The sequence below is a fragment of the Erpetoichthys calabaricus genome, chromosome 4, assembly GCF_900747795.2.
Source record: "Erpetoichthys calabaricus chromosome 4, fErpCal1.3, whole genome shotgun sequence".
Classification (NCBI taxonomy): Eukaryota; Metazoa; Chordata; class Cladistia; order Polypteriformes; family Polypteridae; genus Erpetoichthys; species Erpetoichthys calabaricus.
In genome coordinates this window covers 114934189-114958647 of record NC_041397.2, presented here as the reverse complement: position 1 = coordinate 114958647, position 24459 = coordinate 114934189, and the positions used below count along the sequence as shown (strand labels likewise).

General features: G+C 37.1%; 1 protein-coding gene across 1 annotated transcript in view; it reads right to left on the bottom strand.

Moving 5' to 3' along the window:
- Positions 1–3307: 3307 nt before the first annotated feature.
- ints6 (integrator complex subunit 6) overlaps positions 3308–24459 on the bottom strand; it is a 72402-nt gene continuing 51250 nt past the window's right edge. Inside the window, exons 15-18 of the mRNA XM_051926254.1 lie at positions 20546–20786; positions 17609–17929; positions 13234–13327; positions 3308–4342 (exon numbers count right to left, since the gene is read on the bottom strand). Coding sequence (XP_051782214.1) covers positions 4246–4342; positions 13234–13327; positions 17609–17929; positions 20546–20786 — 753 coding nt within the window. The 3' untranslated portion in view covers positions 3308–4245. The remainder of the gene's footprint in view (positions 4343–13233; positions 13328–17608; positions 17930–20545; positions 20787–24459) is intronic.

Below are 24459 nucleotides of genomic sequence, written 5' to 3'. Positions count from 1 at the left end.
TATTAACATATCACACTTGCTAAATTAATCACAGTGCGTCGAGCAGATTTTAAAGTCTGGTCAAATTCTTACCTTGACAGTAGCTCATGTAATTCAAAGAGCTGTTGTAAAATACAGACAAATACAGTATCGGCCAACAAAACACTCTCGGTCTCTAGTCCTCTGTGAAAGAGCCAGGCATGCCAAGTAGTACTTACCTTTTCTATATCCTAGTCAGCAGGACCCCAGTACTGAAGGGCTCATGTGCTGCTACATAGGAAACTAAAACTGACGCTTTTCCAGGCAGCCAGTTTCCTTCTCTTTGTGGTCCCAATCCATGTGGTTTGTCATATGGTGGGTGCGGCAACGCTGCTCCCAACCTTGGTCCACTTCCCCTTTAAAAATTATTTTTAGGGCACTTGCTGTAACAAGTCATTACACCACATTTTAGATGCTTCTTACTGTCTGCTAAGATTACGTCACTGGTCTCTTCTCATAGAATTCAATACAATATTCAACAGTGGTATTTTACTAGATGGTGTTGTGGTAACATCTGGAAGAACCAGAAAACATCCAAATGTCACAGATTAACACTCCTTTGTTATCTGACCCAGTAACAGCATATTCAAAGAAGCAGTATAACAGAGATGCGGAAGAAAGTATATGAAAATTAAGAAAAGTGCATCATTGTGGGTGTGCTAACGGATAGGCCAACTACATTTCAGGAAGAGAAAAAAGACTTTTAGTTAGTGTTAGTTGTGTTGACAAGTTTCATTATTTTAATTTTATAGTCTATATTTTAAAACAAACAAACAAAAAAAAGTCTTTCTTGGACCGGAATATCTGGCGCCATCTGGTGCACAACCATTACCTATTTTTCCTTAAACAGATTTATGTGTACAAATGCTTGGGTTATTTTTTCTAACCGTTTTCAATGGAGAAACTTTACAGGTGTCACTAGGAAGAAAAAGTGACGGCCAAGAGGTTTTTGCTTAATTTTTGGACATTCTCTTGAAACTTCTAGCAAATAAAGTTCACAATCGATTCAGTTTAATAATTATCTCCTGTTGGCCAAGTAATTATAATTGTACAATTATTAAACTAAAGAAAAAGAGAAAAATGTGCAATACGGTGAGCATTCAAAACAACATGGTGTTTTAAGTTACATATTTCCAATAATTAAATAGATGTAAAAGGCTTATTTCCCCAAATACTTCCATCTGCTTTCCAATTCGACCTAACTCTGGGTCACAGAGTGCTGAAGCCTATCACTCTCACATTACACCAGTTAAGTTAACATGTACATGTTTGGGATGTGGGAGGAAAACAGGAGAAAAATACTTGGAGACATGGGAAGAATATGCACACTCCACACTGACAGTTACCTCACAAACTGTTAAGCTGCAGATCTCACTACTGTTCTACTTGAAAATGAGTGCAAAAAAGTGCAATAAATTATTTATCTGACACTGAATATGAAAATAATATGTACAGTGCATCCGGAAAGTATTCACAGCGCATCACTTTTTCCACATTTTGTTATGTTACAGCCTTATTCCAAAATGGATTAAATTCATTTTTTTCCTCAGAATTCTACACACAACACCCCATAATGACAACGTGAAAAATGTTTACTTGAGGTTTTTGCAAATTTATTAAAAATAAAAAAATTGAGAAAGCACGTGTACATAAGTATTCACAGCCTTTGCCATGAAGCTCAAAATTGAGCTCAGGTGCATCCTGTTTCCCCTGACCATCCTTGAGATGTTTCTGCAGCTTAATTGGAGTCCACCTGTGGTAAATTCAGTTGGTTGGACATGATTTGGAAAGGCACACACCTGTCTATACAAGGTCCCATAGTTGACAGTTCATATCAGAGCACAAACCAAGCATGAAGTCAAAGGAATTGTCTGTAGACCTCCGAGACAGGATTGTCTCGAGGCACAAATCTGGGGAAGGTTACAGAAAAATTTCTGCTGCTTTGAAGGTCCCAATGAGCACAGTGGCCTCCATCATCCGTAAGTGGAAGAAGTTCGAAACCAACAGGACTCTTCCTAAGAGCCTGCCGGCCATCTAAACTGAGCGATCGGGGGAGAAGGGCCTTAGTCAGGGAGGTGACCAAGAACCCGATGGTCACTCTGTCAGAGCTCCAGAGGTCCTCTGTGGAGAGAGGAGAACCTTCCAGAAGGACAACCATCTCTGCAGCAATTCATCAATCAGGCCTGTATGGTAGAGTGGCCAGACGGAAGCCACTCCTTAGTAAAAGGCACATGGCAGCCCGCCTGGAGTTTGCCAAAAGGCACCTGAAGGACTCTCAGACCATGAGAAAGAAAATTCTCTGGTCTGATGAGACAAAGATTGAACTCTTTGGTGTCTATGCCAGGCGTCACGTTTGGAGGAAACCTGGCACCATCCCTACAGTGAAGCATGGTGGTGGCAGCATCATGCTGTGGGGATGTTTTTCAGCGGCAGGGACTGGGAGACTAGTCAGGATAAAGGGAAAGATGACTACAGCAATGTACAGAGACATCCTAGATGAAAACCTGGTCCAGAGCGCTCTTGACCTCAGACTGAGGCGACGGTTCATCTTTCAGCAGGACAACGACCCTAAGCACACAGCCAAGATATCAAAGGAGTGGCTTCAGGACAACTCTGTGAATGTCCTTGAGTGGCCCAGCCAGAGCCCAGACTTGAATCCGATTGAACATCTCTGGAGAGATCTTAAAATGCCTGTGCACCGACGCTTCCCATCCAACCTGATGGAGCTTGAGAGGTGCTGCAAAGAGGAATGGGCGAAACTGGCCAAGGATAGGTGTGCCAAGCTTGTGGCATCATATTCAACAAGACTTGAGGCTGTAATTGCTGCCAAAGGTGCATCGACAAAGTATTGAGCAAAGGCTGTGAATACTTATGTACATGTGATTTCTCAATTTTTTTATTTGTAATAAATTTGCAAAAACCTCAAGTAAACTTTTTTCACGTTGTCATTATGGGGTGTTGTGTGTAGAATTCTGAGGAAAAAAATGAATTTAATCCATTTTGGAATAAGGCTGTAACATAACAAAATGTGGAAAAAGTGATGCGCTGTGAATACTCTCCGGATGCACTGTAACTGGCAATAGAAAAAAAGTCTCCAAACATACAGGTCACTCAAAAGGAAGCATGCAGAATTTGAAAAATTACTTTCTGTACATTTGAAATTCTAGGAGTATAAAATATATTATTGTACAGTATAATATACATACAAGTTCATTGGATGAATCTGTAGCATAATTATATTAATCTTATAAAATGCATTCTCTTTATGAATATTAGGTGAATATAAATACATGGTATAAAATAGAGGCTTTATTGACGTAAATAATTACAAAATGATGTTTCCTTATTTAAATAGTTTCCAAAATGTTATTTACAGTTTTACAATATATTCAAAATACCTTTACATACCTGTGTAACAATTTTCTCCTGTTGCTAACTAATTACAAAGTTTTAAGACAAAGGTTGCTATGAGTAGAAAAGATTATTTTGGCCACATCAGTAAAACCCAAGGGGCTCTGGCATACCATTAAATATGTAGTCCTTTCAAAAGAAGTGTTAAACCAGATAAAAAATAAAGAATACCGCTGCCAGGCTCTAATAAAAATGATTTTATATTTTATATATATATATATATATATATATATATATATATATATATATATATATATATATATATATATTACATTTGTTACAAAGCGGACACTAACCTGATGGACACTCAGCAAAAATTAGACAATGGCCCCACAACTGCCGCGCTTAGACGGCACAAGAATGGAGAATGCTTAGACTTCAGTTGAGAAGCTGTCGCTGTTCACAAAAGTGTATGTTGGCCTGATGCACTTGAATAATCTATTCAGCTCCACATACCTATACAACTATTTTCCTGACTATTAGTACAATCTTCTAAGTTTGTTTAAATTTTCCATCATTTAGAGATTAGAGCTACAAACATCAATAAAAATGTAACCATATATAACTTAGGTAATCTTAATAATGGCTAGCATTTTTTGCTTTGCACAAGTTTCCTCATAAACTTTTCCAACAGAGTAAACAGGTAAAGAGTTAAACTCAAGCATAAATAATATATTATAGGAGTAAAATGTGACCATAGGATTTCATAGAGGTGGACACTGAATTCAGGCTGTGGTAGATTCTTACACTGGAATTTAACAGAAATAATTATATTGCTACAAAAATGCAGTGAGCGAAGCGTTACACATGAGTCACTTATTTAGCATTTCCCACATGGTTTATTTGACTGTACCGCTGGTGGACTTCTTCCAAGAAGCCTTCCAACTGCTCTATCAGGACTTTCTTTTTAAACCTGAATAGAGAAAAAAAAGACAAAAAAAAAAGAGATGTTAACCATAGCGATATATCACTAATAAATATAATTAATAATTGGTTTTGTAAATGACTTGCTTGCTGTTCCAGTAATGAGTTTGGGGAGCCAGAAAAGATTTTGATTACTGAAAAATATTCAGGCTTTCCCTTTATAAAAGGAAAAACAATTTTAATGACGTGATGATTTGCTTTTAAACTAGCACATAAAGTAATTAGTTTGCCTCTAATCGATTACTCCCAGCCCTTTGCACTTCACCCTGTCTGCCAAACTATAGTCCGTCAGGGTCAGACGTGGTTCTCAAAACGAGAATATTTCAGGGGAAAACTTGTTTAGAAAGCTTGTCGTGAACACCACCACTGAAAAGGCTAAGCCTACAGGGTTTATTCCTAAAACACCCGCTATTAATTCCTCCAATCTGTACACTTTAAATCTCTGGTGTTTTACGGAAAGAGCAAAAGAAACTGAAAAGACTTGATGCTGGGAGAAAATAAAAACGCTAAAGTTGCCGTCATCAATTCAGCAGCTCAGCAGGACAATATAAATGAAGGGTAATGATTGATTTGTACATTGTAATGAGCGTGGTGATGGAAGACAGGCGCACACACACGCACGCACACACATACACACACACACACACATACACCAATGGACGATATCTTTCTGCCATTTTGACTGCTGCATCACTCAATGGCAGAACAACAATAGAGTTTAGAGAAGCATTGTGGTCTATGTGTATACTATGTTTTAAAATGCTGCAGCCATGTTCTGGCATTGTATGTTTGCATTTCCATTTAGACAGCAATGTTAACTTACTTTAAAAATAATAATTCTTTACATTTTTCTCAATACTCAAAGCACTTCATTGAATGGACAGCCACTTCAACCACAGACTAATGTGTAGCATCCACCTGGATGATGGGACAGCAGCCATTTTTGCGCCCGTACGCTCAACACCCATTAGCTGTTAGGTGGTGAAGTGGTGAGAGATAGTTAGTCAATTAGAGATAGTGGATGATTAGGAGGCCAAAATGAATAGGCTGTGGTGGGCAATTTAGCCTGGACATTGGGATACACCCTACTCTTTACGAAGGATGCCCAGGGAGCTTTTATGACCACAGACAGTGAGGACCTCGATTTTACATCTCATCCAGAGATTGGATCCACATTCAGACCACAGGGTAAGCACACCCTACTGGGCACAGCAACACCTCTTAGAGCAGCAACCCTAGATGGTCTCTCTCCCAAATACTGACCAGGCCTGAACATGCTTGGCTTCAGGTGGATTACCTGTTCTGAAGTGCATGTGGTACAGCTGTATTTAGTTATTCATTTAGACGTGCAGTCAGAAGGTGGATGCTGTGCAGCCATGTCTGTTGTTCTACTGGTGTTGTTGGACACATTTACAGATTTGGATGTTTTGAGTATCTGCATCTCCTGTGGTTCTTCATTATTAACTCTTTTGACATGGTTTGACACATCATTTACTTCAAATGCATATTTTGCAATTCATATTTTTATGAACACAGCTAGTGGTTCTTTAAACCTTACATTAACTCCTAAATTATTGTCATAAGTAAATAACAGAAACCCAACACAGTAACTGTGACAATGCATAATTTTTACCACTAGTCCACTAATGTCTTTAAACATTGAAATGAATGGCAGTTCAGTTCTGAATCCTTTTTGCTTTGCTTTTACTTTCACACCACCTCGTCACTCTCACCATCTTCGCACAAACTGCTGTTGAGGTACTATGAAACTTTGCTGTTTAGGTGCTCACAATCACAGCGCAAGTAGCTGATTACAGGAGTATTTAATACAACCCACTTTTATTTTCTCAGTGTTTCATATATATTCAGGTGCTCACAGGTGCAGATATAAGGTAGCCTTCTGGTCCTCTTTGTGACCCTTCCTAAGTTCACAGCCCATTTGAAGTGTAGTCAAGACAATGTTTGCGTTGAGTGCAGATCATCGGTAAATTTAAAATCCATTTATCCAATTTTTAGGGGCTACTATCAGTAACAAGCCAGAAGCCTGATCAAAATCAAATCTTAATCGAGACTAATAACTAGTAAAACAAGTTCAGAAACAAAACGAAAAACAGGACGCTTCTATAAAAAAGATATTGGTTGCACAGCACCCAGAAATAAGAGATTAACAGCCAGCATAATTTGTTTATTAAACACACGTTTAGTCTATTCATATCTGAAAAGAATATGAGAAATGTGCTTTCAATGCTACTATAATGAAGTCATTTTAAAATGTAGCATGAAGCCACACATTTGGGAGTTACAAGCTGAGTTCTGGTACAAAATGTACTTACAATCCTGCTCAAAGCAGATACTAGTAAAGCACCATATGCTTAAGTAACAACCCTTGACAGAAATAGAGGATCTGACTTACTGTGGCACTTGGCAGCCACAAAATAAAAAAGGCACGTGCAGCGAAAGACAGTGCAAATGAATATAATATCTATTTACAGCATTCCCCTATATTCTAAATTGGCTCTGTGTGAGTGGGCCCTGATATAGACTAGCACCCTATTCAGGATTACTTCCTGCCTTGTGTCTAGCGCTACTATAATAGTTTCCAGCTCCTATCGACAATAAAAACTCAGTAAAGTAAGTTTGAGAATGTTATGTTATTTACAATACGGAGTTATATGATTGTCCTAAGTATCTATGTACAGTAATCCCTCGCTATATCGCGCTTCGCCTTTCGCGGCTTCACTCTATCACGGATTTTATATGTAAGCATATTTAAATATATATCGCAGATTTTTTGCTGGTTCGCGGATTTCTGCGGACAATGGGTCTTTTAATTTCTGGTACATGCTCCCTCAGTTGGTTTGCCCAGTTGATTTCATACAAGGGACGCTATTGGCAGATGGCTGAGAAGCTACCCAACTTACTTTTCTCTCTCTCTGTCTTGCGCTGACTTTCTCTGCTCCTGACGTAGGGGGATTGAGCAGGGGGGCTGTTCGCACCCCTAGACGATACGGATGCTCATCTAAAAATGCTGAAATATAATCTTCACGTTGCTCCCTTCTGTGCAGCTGCTTCCTGAAGCGACATGCTGCACGGTGCTTCGCATACTTAAAAGCTCGAAGGGCACGTATTGATTTTTGATTGTTTGTTTTTCTGTCTCTCTCTCTCTCTCTTTCTCTGCTCCTGACGGAGGGGGTGTAAGCTGCCGCCTTCAACAGCTTTGTGCCATGTGGTGCTTCGCATACTTAAAAGCCAAACAGCCCTATTGATTTGTTTGCTTTTCTCTCTCTTTCTGACATCCTCTGCTCCTGATGCGCATTCCTTTGAAGAGGAAGATATGTTTGCATTCTTTTAATTGTGAGAATGAACTGTCATCTCTGTCTTGTCATGGAGCACAGTTTAAACTTTTGAAAAAGAGACAAATGTTTGTTTGCAGTGTTTGAATAACGTTCCTGTCTCTCTACAACCTCCTGTGTTTGTGTGCAAATCTGTGACCCAAGCATGACAATATAAAAATAACCATATAAACATATGGCTTCTACTTCGCGGATTTTCAACTTTCGCGGGGGGTTCTGGAACGCGACCCCCGCGATGGAGGAGGGATTACTGTAGTTTGTTCTTAATACCATAACAAAACAAAGGTTCCAACACTAAAATATTTATTTATTAATTTTCAACCCTTCTTCAGATTTTTGAACAGTTTTATCTAGTACTTGTTTACTAGAAGCTGAAGTTAATCCCATAGAAATCAAAAATAAATCTAATGGTTGAAGGCATCAAGTGCAATTCAGTGCCGATTTCTAATCAAGCTGCTCACAATGCCTTAAAGTGGTGACACGCATCATTATAATTTTATAAAATCCCATTATAGCCTATGATACTCTGCAGGAAAAAAGTAGCAAAACATCCTCAAAAACACCTATGTAAATGTAGTCAAGTTACATTTTATTGTACTCTGTTTTTATGTAAGCTATAAAAGCAGAGTTCTGATCTTACCTGGTTCATCGTTTTGCTTAGCAGTCATAATTATGACATTGATTCAACATACTTTGTCTCTTAAGTTAATCTAGACTAAGTTTCTGTGTGAAAAATTTAATCTGAACTCACTGGAGTTGGGCTGATCTTTGATATTAAAAGTGGGGTCTCTGTGAGCCTGAAATGCCTAAGAAGGTTGAAAAAAAATGAATGAATGAATGAATGACTTAATTTTTCAGCCTGGAAAATGGCTCATCTGTATGTACAGCCAAACTTATGATTTTGTGCTCAGAAGACCATCATGTTTAGTAATTTTGTGAGCAAAAATCTCATTACTCTTTTTATTTGTGTAAAAAAAAAAAAAACACACACACAACAAAGTTGACAGACTGTGACAAGCAAATATGTTTGTCCAAAAAGGAGTATTTACTGGCGGATATCATTTGACACAGGTCTGGAGGTAAGAACAAGCGAAAGAAAGCATTAAATAAGCTAATTTTTGTTTGGTGGAAGTATCTGTGCAAAATTGCTTCTAAACAGCTTAAAATTGCCACATGGTTCTTAAGAGCTTCTATTCATTAATTATTGTAAATTACAGTATACTTGCCATTATTATATGGATACATAACTGGATAATTAATGTAAACAAAAATTTTAATTCAGAGAATAGACTTATGACTGATCTTCATTGTTTTTTTTAATAATATTACCATCTCGACCTGTAATATTACATTACAATAAGAATCACCTCATCACTGCATCTCTTTGTTTCTTCCTCAAACTGATGAATAAAAGGATATTCTTCTTGTGGAAGGTGGACATGTGCATTAGCTTATAATAACAGTAAATTTCCTTCCCCAGCTTATTTGGAATTTAAGTGTGTTATGTTTACATCAGATACCCTGAACAAGGGGTGACAGGTTTGAGGGGATTAAGCCAGTACTAGAAATGCCAAAGCTGCTTTCTTCACAGCCCCCTGAGAACTATTTTTGACCTTACCCCCAACTCTAACCACCACTATCAAAACTGCTTTTTCAAAATTACAAAGTTAAGTACTCTTGATTCTGTTTATTTTTATACAGTATACCTACTGAAGACAGAATTTCTTTGGATTACTTTCTGTAACTGCCAAAGGTAACCAAATAATATAAACACAGGTACTGTATATAACTGTAGACACTTTGAGGGTTCTTGATGGGTCAAGTGTCATGTACTGTGTGACACAATAAATGTGCTAAAATGAGAATTAAAATCTAAACTCAAATGAGAATTCTTGACTTTCACAGACAGAAGAATGACTGGGCATTTAAAACAAACAGAAGCAGTGAATAAAGAATAGAGTTATTCGATTATAATGTTAAATTAAGTAGTTTAATTAATTTTAGCCTGGCAAGCGTCCTGAAGATCCTACAACAATTTCTGAATGTACCTTGCTGTAGGGCTGGGCAGTATGACCAAAATTCTATATCACGGTATTTTTCAAAATTATACCGGTTTCACGGTATTCAACTGTATTTTTTTCCTATGCATGAGTGGATGTTAACCACATTTTCCACTTCAATTACTGCAGTAGACTGACTAAGAATAACCTATTCCACTGTCATGAGAATTGTACATTGTACAAAAAAACATTTTAATGTTCACACAAGTATTAATACAGGTTTGCATGGCCCCATAAAGTGATAGTTTTCAAGGGAGAAACTAGAGAAGGAATCACATTGCATGACAGTTGCAGTCAAAATATAGAACCTTTTTTATTGAACAAATTTTGCAAACAACTTAAAACTATAATTCTGACAACATATTTTCAACCATCCAAAGAGGCATTTAGACTTAGTAAAATATCCAGAGGTGCTTGTCAAAAGTTGTATTGCACTGAACATATTTTAGAAAAGGAATAAATAGTAAATATTTTTTGTAAACCAGCTACACTTTCTGTTAATGTTAACAATCTCTGTCCACCGACATGTTAGCTATATGGATTGTAATGGCGCTGGTTATCTTGATCCACTGCTTGCTTTTTTTGTCATATCTAATACCTCTAGCAAACACGTCTACAAGTGACGTCTGACTCAAGTATCCTCGAGCTGTTTCAGTTTTACCCGAGGACGTGGAGGGTGCCAGTCTTAGTTGCATACATTCAGGGTACTCCAAAGCATGTTTGTGGCTAAGGTGGTGCAGCAAATTGCTCGTGATGCTGCCTCTGGTGACAACTTTAGCTCAACAGCATTTGCAGTAAATAGTTGTTTGGTCCACGTCCGACATTTTAAAGCCAAAGTATCTCCAGACAACAGACACGATTCCTTTTTTCGGCAAAAGTTCTTCTGTGTCATTATGTTCAACTTTATCGTCTGCTACAGCTTCAGTTTCGGAATGTTCTCTGTCCATTTTCACCGCGCAATACCTCCACTAGCACATGTACTCCGTTGCATGCGTGTTTAGCATTGTAGCAGTGATAAAGGTCCCCCCTTAAACAGTTTCCCGCTGCGCCACGTTCTGAACATTGTTTAGGCTATTTAAAACAGTATTGCGGTATAAGAAAAATCCATATCATAACAAAAATAATAAACGGTTTTCGGTATGAAACGGTATACCTCCCAGCACTACCTTGCTGTGAGAAAGTTTTTGCCCCTTCCTATTATCCTCTTTTTTTTTTTTGCATATTTTACACAATGAATAACCTCAGACCTTTAAACAAAATGCAATGTAAGCCATGATTGGCATTTGTTTAATTTTTTTTTCCTGCCTCAGTAAATTCTTTCTGGTTCTGATTCCTGATTATTATTTTTTTTAATTTCAAATAACATTTTGAGAAAGCTGTCTTTGGTATAATGTTGATTCTGAATAAGATTATTTCGTTTAATTTCTTGTTTTAATATATACTGCAACATTGCTTTTGTTTTGGTATGTACCCTGCTATATTTGCCATCCATTAGCCACAAGCAGCAGCTGGTTGTCAGGGACATGTTCAGGGGTTCACACCACATGACATCAAGAATATAATGCTTTATATTTATGCACAGTGAGCATGTCTGTATCTGAGATTCCAGATAATCATACTTAAGAATTGCTTGTGTGTTTTTAGTTTGCTTAATGGTGAAACAATCTTGCTCTCTACTTGACTTTGACCTTGTTTCACATTCAGGTACAAGCGTTCTATTTAGTTTTGACTTTCAGTTTAGATCTTCAGATGTTTACTGACTATGACTTTGTCTTGTTTATTTCTTGATCTCTCATATATATGAGGGTAAATCAAAAGGCAGGTTTTACTCCCTCTGCCCAAAATATTCTCACTATGGCATGTTTAACAATGCTGCATTTCCACATTGGAGCATCCATGTTCATTTAACCTTGGCTTCAACTAGACCAACGGCAGAATGCTATGCTTTGCGTGTTTGAACTACCCACTAGCCATCAGAAACATGTTCTGTTGTGTCTGCATCTATCCATTGCGGCTACCATGTTACTTTCAAATTGCCTTTACTTTCTGATTTACCCTTGTATTTCCTTTCTGCCTCTCTTCAGCCTGGCACTACAATATTAGAAAAAGTGAACCTAAGAAAACACACAATACAGTTTATAAATGGTTAATTATTTATTAAAAAAACAACATTATCAAATACTTCTAACAATAAAAACGTAATTGCCTCCATAGTTTCAATACTTGGTTGCAGCACCTTTAGAACCTATATTTACAACTAAGCACTTCCTATAACTTGATAACAGTTTTTCATATCAGTGTTAAAGGATTTTAGCCCACTCTTTGAAAAATGTATATAATCCAGACCAAATGGGAAGTTGGGGAGTCTCTTCTCAGGTTGTGTGGACCGCTCCCTATTGGGTTCAAAACTTTAATTTTCTTTCTTCTGAGCAATTCAGTTGTAGGCTTGCATTTGTGTTTTGGGTCACAGTCCTGCTACATAATTCAGTTACACTTCAGCTTCAGGCTATGGACAGATGACCAGACATTCTCCTTAAGAATATTTTGGTAAAGCGATGAACTCATGGTTCTGGTTTCTGTGACACCAAAGCATCCCCACATCATCATATGATGACCCCTATGTTTGGAACACTGTTTTAGATAGTTGGACCTGTATAATTCAATTTACTTTTAGGTTGTCTGTCCATTGAACATTATTCCAAAAGGCTTGAGGATCACCCGAGTGTTTTTTGCAAATATGACATGAGTACTGTTGTTACTCATGGACAGCAGACGTTTTTGCTCTGCTGCTTTCCCATTACTCCCATTTTTACTTCTTCACTCATTGTAGAGTCATGACCACTAACCTTAGCCAAGGCCAGTCAGGTCTGAGCACTTTTGATGTTCTTTTGGAATCATCTGTGAATTCCTGCATGAGTTATCAGTGTGCTTGAGGTTACTTTTCCTGGGAAGATTTACCACTGCTCTAAATGTTCTCCTTTTGGAGAAAATGGCTCACCTTGAGTCTTACAGATAGTCATTCATCTGTAAATTTCAACACCTTTTTTCCCTCATTTTCTCTGGAATTTCCTTTGATTCAGAAACAGCGTTCATCTAGAAAATTTGTGATGACTATTTAACTCTCATGGGAGCAGTCAATATAAGGTTTAGATTCAAAAACTCTGGCTGTAATAAGGCCTGGCTGTGTTCAGGTAGCCGAAATTCATTATCAATTAACTTTGACCTTGTGTTGAGTAAGTAGCTAAGGGGACAATTACCGTTTCTTATGGTAAATACAGGCGTTGGATCTCTTTATTACCTAAATACATATCTTAGCAACTTTGAAATTGTGTTACATGTGTATTTGGGTTCCCTTCATCTAATACAACATTTTGTCTAAAGATTAGATGGGAGTAACATTTTACTGCACTGTATATACAGTATTAGCACTGAAAATGTAATCATACAATAAAGAAGCGCTTACATACCTGGCTGCCTCTTTCATGATATTCTGCAGAAACATTATCCTGGTTTGTAATGTACCTTGGAGTTGCTCCAGAAAAAAGAAGATTTTCTCATATCCTTTAAAAAAGTGAAGAAAACTGGTAAGAAGACGATTTTTTTTATTTTCAACATACTGTAACAACTAGGCAGGTATCACAGTGGAACAAAAGTTACTGCTGCAATCCCATGTATCCAGGGTCTTGGGTACAGTTTTCAAAGGCAGTCATTGTTACTATTAATGCTGGTTCTCATTCCCTCAACTGTATAATGGATAATACATACTCATAAAATAGACATAAGGCTACAATTAACTTTTAATCCATTATGTAATAATTTATGCCATGGAAAAAGCCAGATATGAAAATAAACGGGTGGATGAATGGATGGATTAAATAATGAAATCATATGACCTTGAGATACTATTTTAAATCTTATCTTAAATCTAACTGAACAAATTAAATAATGACAGAGTTTAAAATGTCTTCAATAAAAAAACAAAAACAAAAAACAGTTCCCGTAATTGATACTTTTTTCCCAATCTGTTTTTTTAGGACGGATACCAATCTCCAATATTATTTTACTGGATCGGCTGATTCTGATACCCCTTGTCTGTTTAAAAAACATGTACACTAAGCTCCTGCATAACCAGATGTGGAAGAGCCTTATGTTCTATATTAAAGTATAGACCACAGGCATTACCTATTCATTTTTCTCTGACAAAATGAAATTCTGTAGTACTAAAATAAATAAAATTTGTTTAAAATACATATGTTTTAAACTAATACAATATGTACAGAAAATATACATATGGCATTGAAGAAAATAAAATGCTTCTCATAATTACAAGCTGTCATATGTTTAATTTCTTCCGCAATATACTTATTTGACATAAAGCTTAATTTAAAAAAAAGTAGTTTTCACCATTTGTCTAACATAAAAAAAATATTCTCATACATTGATTCAATTAATGGACATCTGCAGTTAAACACTGTAAAAAAAACTGTAAATATACATGCAATTATGTTTTGATCCCTTTTAAAAAATTGTACTACATCTTTTTTACTGTTAAAATATACATTTACTGTATTTATACAGGTGTTTTTTTTAATTTAATTTTTTTTAAAAGCCTACTAGCCAGACATACCAAATTCTTGAGGTGTAATTATAAATATGGATTACCAATTCAATTATGTATTTATTGTTTTTTTACCAAAACTTACACTTTATGACACATGGAAACAAATAATAAAAACAGTATAAACCTTTTAAAAGGTTTTAAATCAATCAAATGTTCATAAGTTGTTTATCAAGAAGATAAAAGGCTAACGTGCTTAACAAGTTTACTAGTAAAATGGATAAACATGCTGTTGATTCTATTGTTTACTAAGTACCAATGTCTAATTCTTCTTTATCTCTTCTTTTCCTAATTGGAAATGTGAGCTGTTGCACTTTCACAAGCAACAAAAGATGTACACTCGCTCAACTGCTGTAATACCTCATGTAAAGATGCACTACAACCAAATTACTGGAAAGCTTAAAAGAGCTGGTGAAAAAAAAATCTGTTCTTGTGATTAGCCAATTTACCGATCACTGATTGTAGTGAAAACTGGCCAATTTATCACAGTATCAGTACTATTCTATGTACGATAAAATAAAACATGGAAAAGGCATGCTATTCACAGTTCCCACAGTCAGGTTGTACTGGACTGTATAACATGAGAATGCTAACTGTGCCCTTGCAATATTTTCAATTTCAACATGTTTCTGGATCTAAATTGGGCCACAAAAAAATAATCTAAAAATAACAGTGAGATGGGCAGTTAAGATGCTAAAGATACATATATAATATATATATATCCAAAAATGAGAAAAACAAATAAAAACACAGCCACATTTATATTCCTGGGTTTTTATGAGAATAAATATCCATTCATATTTTAAATCTGTTTCATCCATTTCTAGATCATGCAAAACAGATTTTATTCCTAGCGGGATTTTGCCCAAGCAAGGCAGAAGTATACTGTAGACCAGATACTTCCTATCTAAGATCACACTCACTCATCCCAAGCAAATTTAGATTTGCCAGTTAACCTAACATGCAGGGTTTACAGCAACAAGGTCAACTAGACCAAGGAGGAGACAAAGACTAAGCAAAATTATCACAACTATATTACATAGAAAGAAGGAAACACCATACGTTGTTTCTAATTAGTAAATAATATGGAACATTGTAAGCAAAGCCTGTAACAAAAATTGGGATATTTTCTTAAAAAATGGAGTACCCTCCAGCAGTATTCTATCAAAAAATTGATAACTTCAAATAGTAAATTAGACAACAAAATACTGTGTATACTTTTTACATTTCGTAATGTTTACTGTATACTGACAGGTTATCTGGAAACTCTAATAGGTTCTGTGCAAGTATGTGGCCTTGGGGGATGCTAAATCTCATACCCACACTGTCACCTGTAGGGTCCCACAAGGATCAGTCCTTGGGCCGACCCTTTTTAATATCTATATGCTACCCCGGATCGCATCATCCACAAGCATGGAGTTTCATTCCATTGCTATGCAGAGGATACGCAGCTCTATGTGAGACTGGATTCGACTTCTTTTACACCTCCATCAACTCTTTCCTCTTGCTTGGATGAGACTGAGGCCTGGATGTCCAAGAACTTTCTTAAGCTCAACAGCACTAAAACTGAAGCTCTTTTAATTGGCACCCCCCATCAACTTCGTTCCTCTGTAAATTGTATTTCCTTTTCTGACCGTACCATTTCCCTCTCCTCTTCTGGGTGTCAAGTTAGACTCCCATCTGTCATTTGATACACATGTCCATCACCTTTGTAAAATTGCATTCCTTCATCTCCGAAACATAGCCAAACTCCGTCCCTATCTCTCCCTCTGTGATGCTGAAAAGCTGGTTCATGCCTTTGTCTCATCCAGGCTGGATTATTGTAAAGCACTCCTCATAGGGATCCCCAGCAAGAGCCTTCAAAAGCTCCAACAAATTCAAAATAGTGCTGCAAGAATCCTGATGAGAATCCTTTGGTCACTTCATTGGCTCCCTATTCACTTCCGTATTGAATACAAACTCTGTTTGTTTACTCACCATTGTATCCATGGAAATGCTCCACAATATCTTAAGGAACTCCTTATACTACAATCCACTACAAGAAACCTCCGTTTTGCAAATACCTACCACCTTCACCCCCCTGTGACCAAACTTTGTACAATGGGTGACCGAGCCTTTGCAGCCGCTGCGCCACGGCTCTGGAATGCCCTACCAGAGAGCCTAAGAACACAGCAGATTGTGGGCTGTTTTAAAAAACAGCTAAAGACTTTTCTGTTTAGGAAAGCTTATTAACAAGAATGCTACTAATTACTGTCGTCTTATCTCTGTTTTTTCTTGCTTTGCCTTTGTCTAAACCTTTTTATGTAGCACTTTGAGATTTACTACTAATGTAAAGTGCCCTATTAATAAAATGCATTATTATTATTATTATAGTATGGGTGAGGATGTGTGCTTGATCACACCACCCTGTGATGGTCTAGTGCCCTGTACTAAGCTGATTCATACATATGTTATAGCTTTCACAAATCTGAACTGTACTGAGCAAATTTTAATAGTGACTGAAAGAATGAGACTGCAAGTACAAGTGGTCAAAATGTGGTTTCTGTGCAGAGTTGCTGTGCTCCCTCATTCTACCATGAGATGTTGAGGAGCTTGGAAACACAAGACCTCAGAATAGAACAGCTGCTTCTCCAATCAAGAAGAGCTAGTTGAGGCGGTTTGGGAATGTAGTTAGAATACCTTGTGGCAACTCTTGTCAGGACATGTACCAGTCTTAGCCCAATAGGAAATGCCAAGGGATAGACCCAGGACACACTGGAGGGATTATATATTTTTAGAGGTCCATTACTGTCTGGATATTCCCCAAGAAAACCAGAGGATGTTACTGGAGATAGGGGTGCCTGGTCAGACCAGCTTAGTATGTTGCTTCAGTGCTGTTAACAGAGATGATTCTTGCCCATCTAAAACATTTGTGAAATGAAAAGACTTAATAGGTTTTGCAAAGTATATGTTAGTAATACAGAAGTTCCAGATTATAGAGGTACTAGCAAATAGAATGTCTGCAGCCGCATGGGGTTTTCTCCATGTACTCCAGTTCTCTTCTGACACTTTGATGATGGCCAGCTTAGGGTAACGGAGTCTTAAATGAGTGTGGCTGTGTGCATGATTGCACCCTAGGATAAGCTCTGCTCTAATGACTCTCTACTGCATGAAGCAGTTACAGATAATGGATACATGTTTAGAACAATAAATAACTCTCCCACCCAGTCAAATACTGCACTTACTTCTGCCAGGTTTTCTTATCTCTCTGATAATCAAAACTTTAAGTTCTGCATTATTTTCTTGACATCTTAATTCTTTCATCCTTTTAATTTTGCTTGGAGACTGTGCAAATTTTTGCTCGTCTTCCAGATTTTCAATGAACATATCTGGGTAGAGGTCAATGCAAACGTCCTCTATATGATTTTCCACTTCAGATGGAGACTCAAAAGATGAGTTTTCTGAGTTTATGGAGTCACATGTGTCATCCAGATCTTGCTTCTGTTCATTCTCAATGTTGTTTTCAGGCACGCTATTCAAATAAACAACAGGGCTTGTTTCCAAAACTGAAATATGATAAAACATATGTTAAAACATTGTTCATAAAACATAAAACTATACAAATATTCTATTATTTAATTTTTAATTCACTATTGCTACTTCCAAGTGGTCATGTGTTCCAGTATCATCTTAAGTAGCTAGTGGTTTTGAATTTTTTTTTTGAAAGATTCCCATGACCATATCTCACCAAAGGATTGTTTGTCACACATACATTTTGATATTTCCAGGAGAAACAAAATGTTTCAATGACTCTACTTAACCTCCTTAGCCAAAATAGTGAATGGTGTTTAGGAGGCAGATGTCTTTCTTTCATTTGCTTACAATCACTTTGCCTATCTGCCGCTCAGGTAGACACATTCACACAACAGGAGTCACCAAGCATATTATGGCGGTTTGGTTGTACAGTGCCACATGCATCAGTTTTCCTTTGAAGTTAAAAGCAGTTCAGGTGAGGTATTGAAACTGTCCATCTTGATCAAGCAAAGGGTCTGCCAGTGACAGCAGATGACATGGCAAAGCCATATTGACTGAACTTGCCATCCTTCTTGATACTTTACATTAATAGAGGGACCAAGTTCCAGAAGTACGGAAAGCATGCTTTCACACAGCATGTAGAACTTGATACTGGATTATGCCTGTTTAGATGCAATGTACTGTACTGTATCCAAGACAGCCTTCCCTTGTAACTCATGAGGCTTTCAGCAATACTTATCTCATGATTGTGAACTTGCACACCTTCTGCATATTTTTGATTTTTTCCTGACACTTATCCCACAGTTTGTACAGTGGTGCTGGGTGATTGGCTTCACAATGCTCATCGTTATTAGTTAAATGCAGGTATTTCATAATGAGTGAAAAACGACATTCACACATAAGTTTACCAAAATTGGGTGTCTACAACAACTGGTTTATGGACCGGTACCATCTCTGGACTGGTTTATCCACTATGGCCCACAGTATCAGTAGACTGAAAAACACCCATGTCATTGCAACAACTGGCAACCAGCGAATGTGACTTTTCCGATAGTACTCAGCATAGTGTTTCGTTTCAACAACTATTTTCTCCACTAGAATATATTTATCCAACCGTGAACATCACTAAAACTTAACAGGTCGAAATCTACAGGTGTCAGTTTCATTATCTATGTCAAATCTAATGACCAACTCATGTCATCATCACTATCGTTTTAGTTTCAATCTATTCTAAGACTGGCTTTACTGCCTTTTGTTTACCATTTTGTTTTTGTTTGAAGGCTCCACTCAACTCATGAATATTGATGAGTTACCATAAAAGAGGTAAAATGAATAAAAATATTCATGATTTTTTAAAGGAAAATGTTATTTCTTCCACTAGATGGCAGCAGAATACTGTCCTGAGAATTATTCCGATCATTAGCAGGTCATTAGATCATTCAGTGGATCATTAAACATTACCCTGCATCTGTTTCAGTCTTAACCGTACTTACAAGCCCAAGTCATGCTCAGGGTTAAAGCCAAGGAGGCTGCAGAGGTATCACAAACAAAACTTAAGATTATGGGAAAATGTTTTGTTCTGTTTAATTAGTAAATGAAGTCTACTAATACAAGACTAGTTATGAAAAACTTGAATAACACATTTAATTAGTCAATACTGCAAAAACAATTTGCACTGGGGCATTACAGTGGCTCAGCAGTTTGCACAGTTGCCTCGTAGCTTCAGAACACTAGCTTCAAATTATGTCATCAGTGTTACACTGGATTTTCACTTGACCCTCCAATATTCCTCCCACAGGTACAAAGTGATTCTAATTTTACCTAGTTTGAATGAGTGTTTTTGTGTTTGCTTTTAGAATGACTGCTGCCCCATTAACAAACTGGTTCTTACTTTGAAGCCAAGATACACACTGGTTTCCCATGACCCTGGCTTGGGATAATCATGGTCATAAAACTAATGGATGCATGATTCAAAGATTTAAATAATTTAATGTTAGATACAATTTGATCACAGGTATAATAGAGAAAAATTAATGTAGCACATTTTGTTCTACTGACACGGCATTATAGAAAATGTAGAAAATGCATTTTTAGAACACAATTTTACATGGGACATGACAATGGGGATAAAGAGACTACAGTACAAGCAGAATGCACAAACTAGCAACCAACCCTGAACCTGACATAACTGACATACACCATCTCATTTAATAATGTTTTTCTACATGCTGTCAATCATAATTATTTTAAATATAACATATTTGTAATAAAGTGGAGGCATTGAAGCTCATGGTAAGCCTGTGCAATTACAAAAAAGCATTTAACATTTCCATTGGAAAAAGTATTTGGTGCTGCTGCCTTATAGCCTCAGATACTCCTGATATGACGTCAGGTCTGGCTGCTCGTTCTGTGGAGTTTGGGGTTGCTTACATTTTCACTGCTAATTGTACATACAATCCCATACAAAAACATATATAAGGTTAAAAGACAACTCTAAATTGCAAAATATCCTGCACTCAAGTAAAAATACTACAGAGTTTTGTTATCTAATTTCTCTCTCACTTGTGAGTCAGACCTTATCTACTACACCTATGGGACTTTTGTATACCATACAGGTTATTATTGCTCCTCTTATATTCATAACCTACCTTTAGCGTTACATACAGAGTTTTCATTGTTTGTTTGAGTCGGTTTTGCAGGTGAAGCAAATGATAACTTTCCACCTGTGTGGTTAGTGACTCCTTGTGGAGAAACAAGGTTTGCTCCCCTTAATAAAGGAGACATGCACCTTCGCCTCTTCAGCATTCCCTGCATGTTTGAGTCTCCGGGTCGCTTATTTTTATTTTGAGGACCAGTCACAAACTCATCAGCTTCATCAATCATCATTCCCTGTACAAAGGCAATAAATGGAAAAATAATTTCAAACTATTGCATTAAGAATGCATTTAGGTCTAATGCACAACGGGGAGTGAAAACTGCCTACCCAAGGAGAGAAATCCACTGCAAATTTATAAAGATGAGGATTAAATTATTAATTGAAACATAAATAAATGTCTTTGCTGTATATAAATCCCGATTAAGTAAGCATTTGAGTATTCTGAACAATAATTCAATTCGACACAGAAAGGGAAGCATGTATTTATTATGCAACAAGTTTGCTGAATTACATTTAAAGTTTATAAATGTGGAGCTTGTTTTTTGTAGATTGTATGCTTGAGCCTGTGTTTCTATTTCTCTAATGACATCTTCACTATGCCAATTTATTAATCACAGACTTCGTTGAATTTCATTACTTACTCTACACCAACTGATAAAATGTTCCATTCAAAGTGACTCAAATATCCATTCTGACCACTCATCCGTTCTATGTTTCTGATTCATTTGCACTCACACTATCCATTTATTTTTCTACTAATGCTGTGGATACTCTGTGGATTTACATTTCTTGATCTTCAAAAGAAATTAATCAATACATATGAGACACAACATTATGACCCTTAAAAGTGTAGGTCTTTCATTTTGAGAGAGAAAAAAAAAAATCGAAGTGTCAGTGAATATGGTGTCCTACACAATCCAAAGGCAATTGGAAACTAGAAGAAACTCTGATTGGAAGAGATCTGGAAGACCCAAAGTCACAACCCAATCAGAAGACAAGTTTCTGAAGGTCACCTGCTTGCGTGATAGGCACCTCACAGTAAAACAGCTTCAAGCACAGCTTAACAGTGGTTGAAAAAAGCAAGCCTCAGTTTCTACTGTAAAGAGGAGACTTTATGCTGCAGGTTTGACAGGGCTAGTGGCGGTAAGAAAACCATTCAATAAATGACTAAATAAGAAATCGAGGCTTGCCAGGGCCATGAAATACCAGCTGTGGACTACTGCAGACTGAAAAAAATTCTTATGGGCAGATGAATCAAAATTTGAAATCTTTGGTTCATTACACATGGTGACTGTACGCCGTTGAATTAGGACCTCAGTGTGTGACACCAACTGTCAAACATGGTGGGGGAAGTATGATGGTCTGGGGTTCTTAGTGACTGGCATTCTGAATTGCGAGTGTTATCGCATCATTTTACAGCACCACGCAATACCTTCTGGTCTGCATCTAGTAGGTCAGGTGTTAATCCTACAGGAAGACAATGACCCAAACTATACCTCCAGGCAATGTTTGAACTAGACATTAAATTGTTTGCATTTCCATAAAAACTGAAAAAAATGAGGTGTTCTAAAACTTTTGACAGGTAGTATATATATATCATTGTGCTTACAGTGTTCCAATATTCAGGGCACTGATAGTCCATGCCACAGAGTTTGTATCACAAACTGATCTTTGAGACCTGGCAGCCACAGCCACAGCTCACACGCCAAGTCTGAATATAGAATATTTGCTATGAAAAAAAAAACTGCATATTTCACAGGTAATCACTACTCACCACTACCTTTTTCTCCACTGCCTTGTTTTCCTTCAATATGCTACATTTTGATATTCTCCCTACTTGTTCTCTTTCCCTCACACTTTTCTCCCCATGATTTCTTTGTGATATCACCAACCCTCCTTCTAAATCTAGGACAACTACTTGTGCCTTGATTCACCAACTACATCTCTTCTCAAACCTTGCAGTAGTGAAATTGCTCCTTTCAGCAAGTTCACAAATTTTTGCTGTAACTAATTTATGTAAGTCATTTGATCATACTTACTTTTAATATTTACAGTAATCCCTCGCTATATCGCGCTTCTACTTTCGCGGCTTCACTCTATCGCGGATTTTATATGTAAGCATATCTAAATATATAACGCGGATTTTTCGCTGCTTCGTGGGTTTCTACTTGGACAATGGGTCTTTTTACTTCTGGTACATGCTTCCTCAGTTGGTTTGCCCAGTTGATTTCATACATGGGATGCTATTGGCGGATGGCTGAGAAGCGACCCAATCAGAGCACACAGTTAAGTTCCTTTGTGCTGATTGGCTCAGCGACGGAGCACCAAATTCGATTCCACTGCGTTAACCAGGAAGTCTCGTCCCACTCATTCAGCATCAACGTGTTTTGCTGTGTAAAGAGTTAACTTTTGTGCTCTTTTGTGTTTATCTTTGTGCATAGTCAAGCCCTTCGTTATGAATCCAAAACGATCTGCTCCTGCTACTGCTTCAGGGGCCGTGCCCAAGCGCCAACGGAAGATGCTAATGATTGCCGAAAAGGTAAAAGTTTTGGATATGTTGAAGGAAGGGAACAGCTACACCGCTGTAGGATGCCATTACGGCATCAATGAGTCCACGATTCTTTTTATTTAAAAAGGAGGAAAAGAATATAAGATCTACGGCCGCAGTGTCCTTTAACCAGGGCACCAAACAAGTTGTAAGTGGACCTAATAAGGTGTTAATCCAGATGGAATCTGCTTTAGGGATTTGGATTGAAGACTGCTGGAAGAAGAACAATGGTGGTGCTACACAGTTGCCTGAAGAAGCTTCTTTAGAAGAGCTGTAACGCTCTCCTTTGTTGTGCAGTAAAATTAAACTCATCGCTATCAGACAAATCGTTGTGTCATTGTTGGTGAGTAGCCATAATTAATTTTCTACGTACAGCACTTAGTACATGTACATAGGTTTAGTGTCACTGTACACACATTTTACTGTATACAGTTTTTCTTGCTTTGTACGTATTTATTGCTGGTGGCCTGTCTATTGTAATGGCTGTAACATAACATGTAACATATGTGATATCGGAGACGCTCGATATCTTATCTATAATATTTAGGTTTTACTGTATATAAACAGTGTGTTTACATACATAATTTCAACAAATCTTACCTAATATCTAAGAGAATACAAAGGGTTTATGCGAAAAAACCCTGTGATGGGTATAACTGTGCTGGAAATGTTTATAAGAGTGTGGGAGAGTTTATAAGGGCTTAAAATATATAAAAATAACCATATAAACATGGTTTTTACTTCGCGGGTTTTCACCTTTCGCTGGGGGGTTCTGGAACGTAACCCCCGCGATAGGTGAGGGATGACTGTATTATATAATATGATGAGCAAGGGAGCATATAAGTTTGTGCTGCATTAATTAATTATACATTTTGTACCTTGTACTTTTTTTTTTTAACTGTTTAGTTCATATATTGATGCTGTACAGTAATCTTGTATGCTTTGCAAAGTCTCTTTTTTAAGGAATATTTCACCCAAAAATTATACTTTTTTATCTATTAATTACAACTTGTTTAAATTGTTTAATCTTATGTTTTCATGGAGAATAGAAATGACACATTTCCTGATACATTGGGCTTCTCCTCTCATTTGATGGTCCTTTAGCCACAGAACCACATTTCCAGGTTTTTCAATGGCATACTGTGAAACTGTAACAATGAATTGACCTTCTGCTTGTCAAAGCATCTCCAATATGCACAAATACAAGACATACTTTTTTATTTGATCATTCTATGATGGGTTTAAATAGCACTGTTCATTCATGTGAGCAGTTTCTTTGTCAGCAAAATTGATACTATCCGCTTTGGCATTGTTCAAACTGGCTATGAACTTCCTACTTTTAAACAGGGCACTGTCTT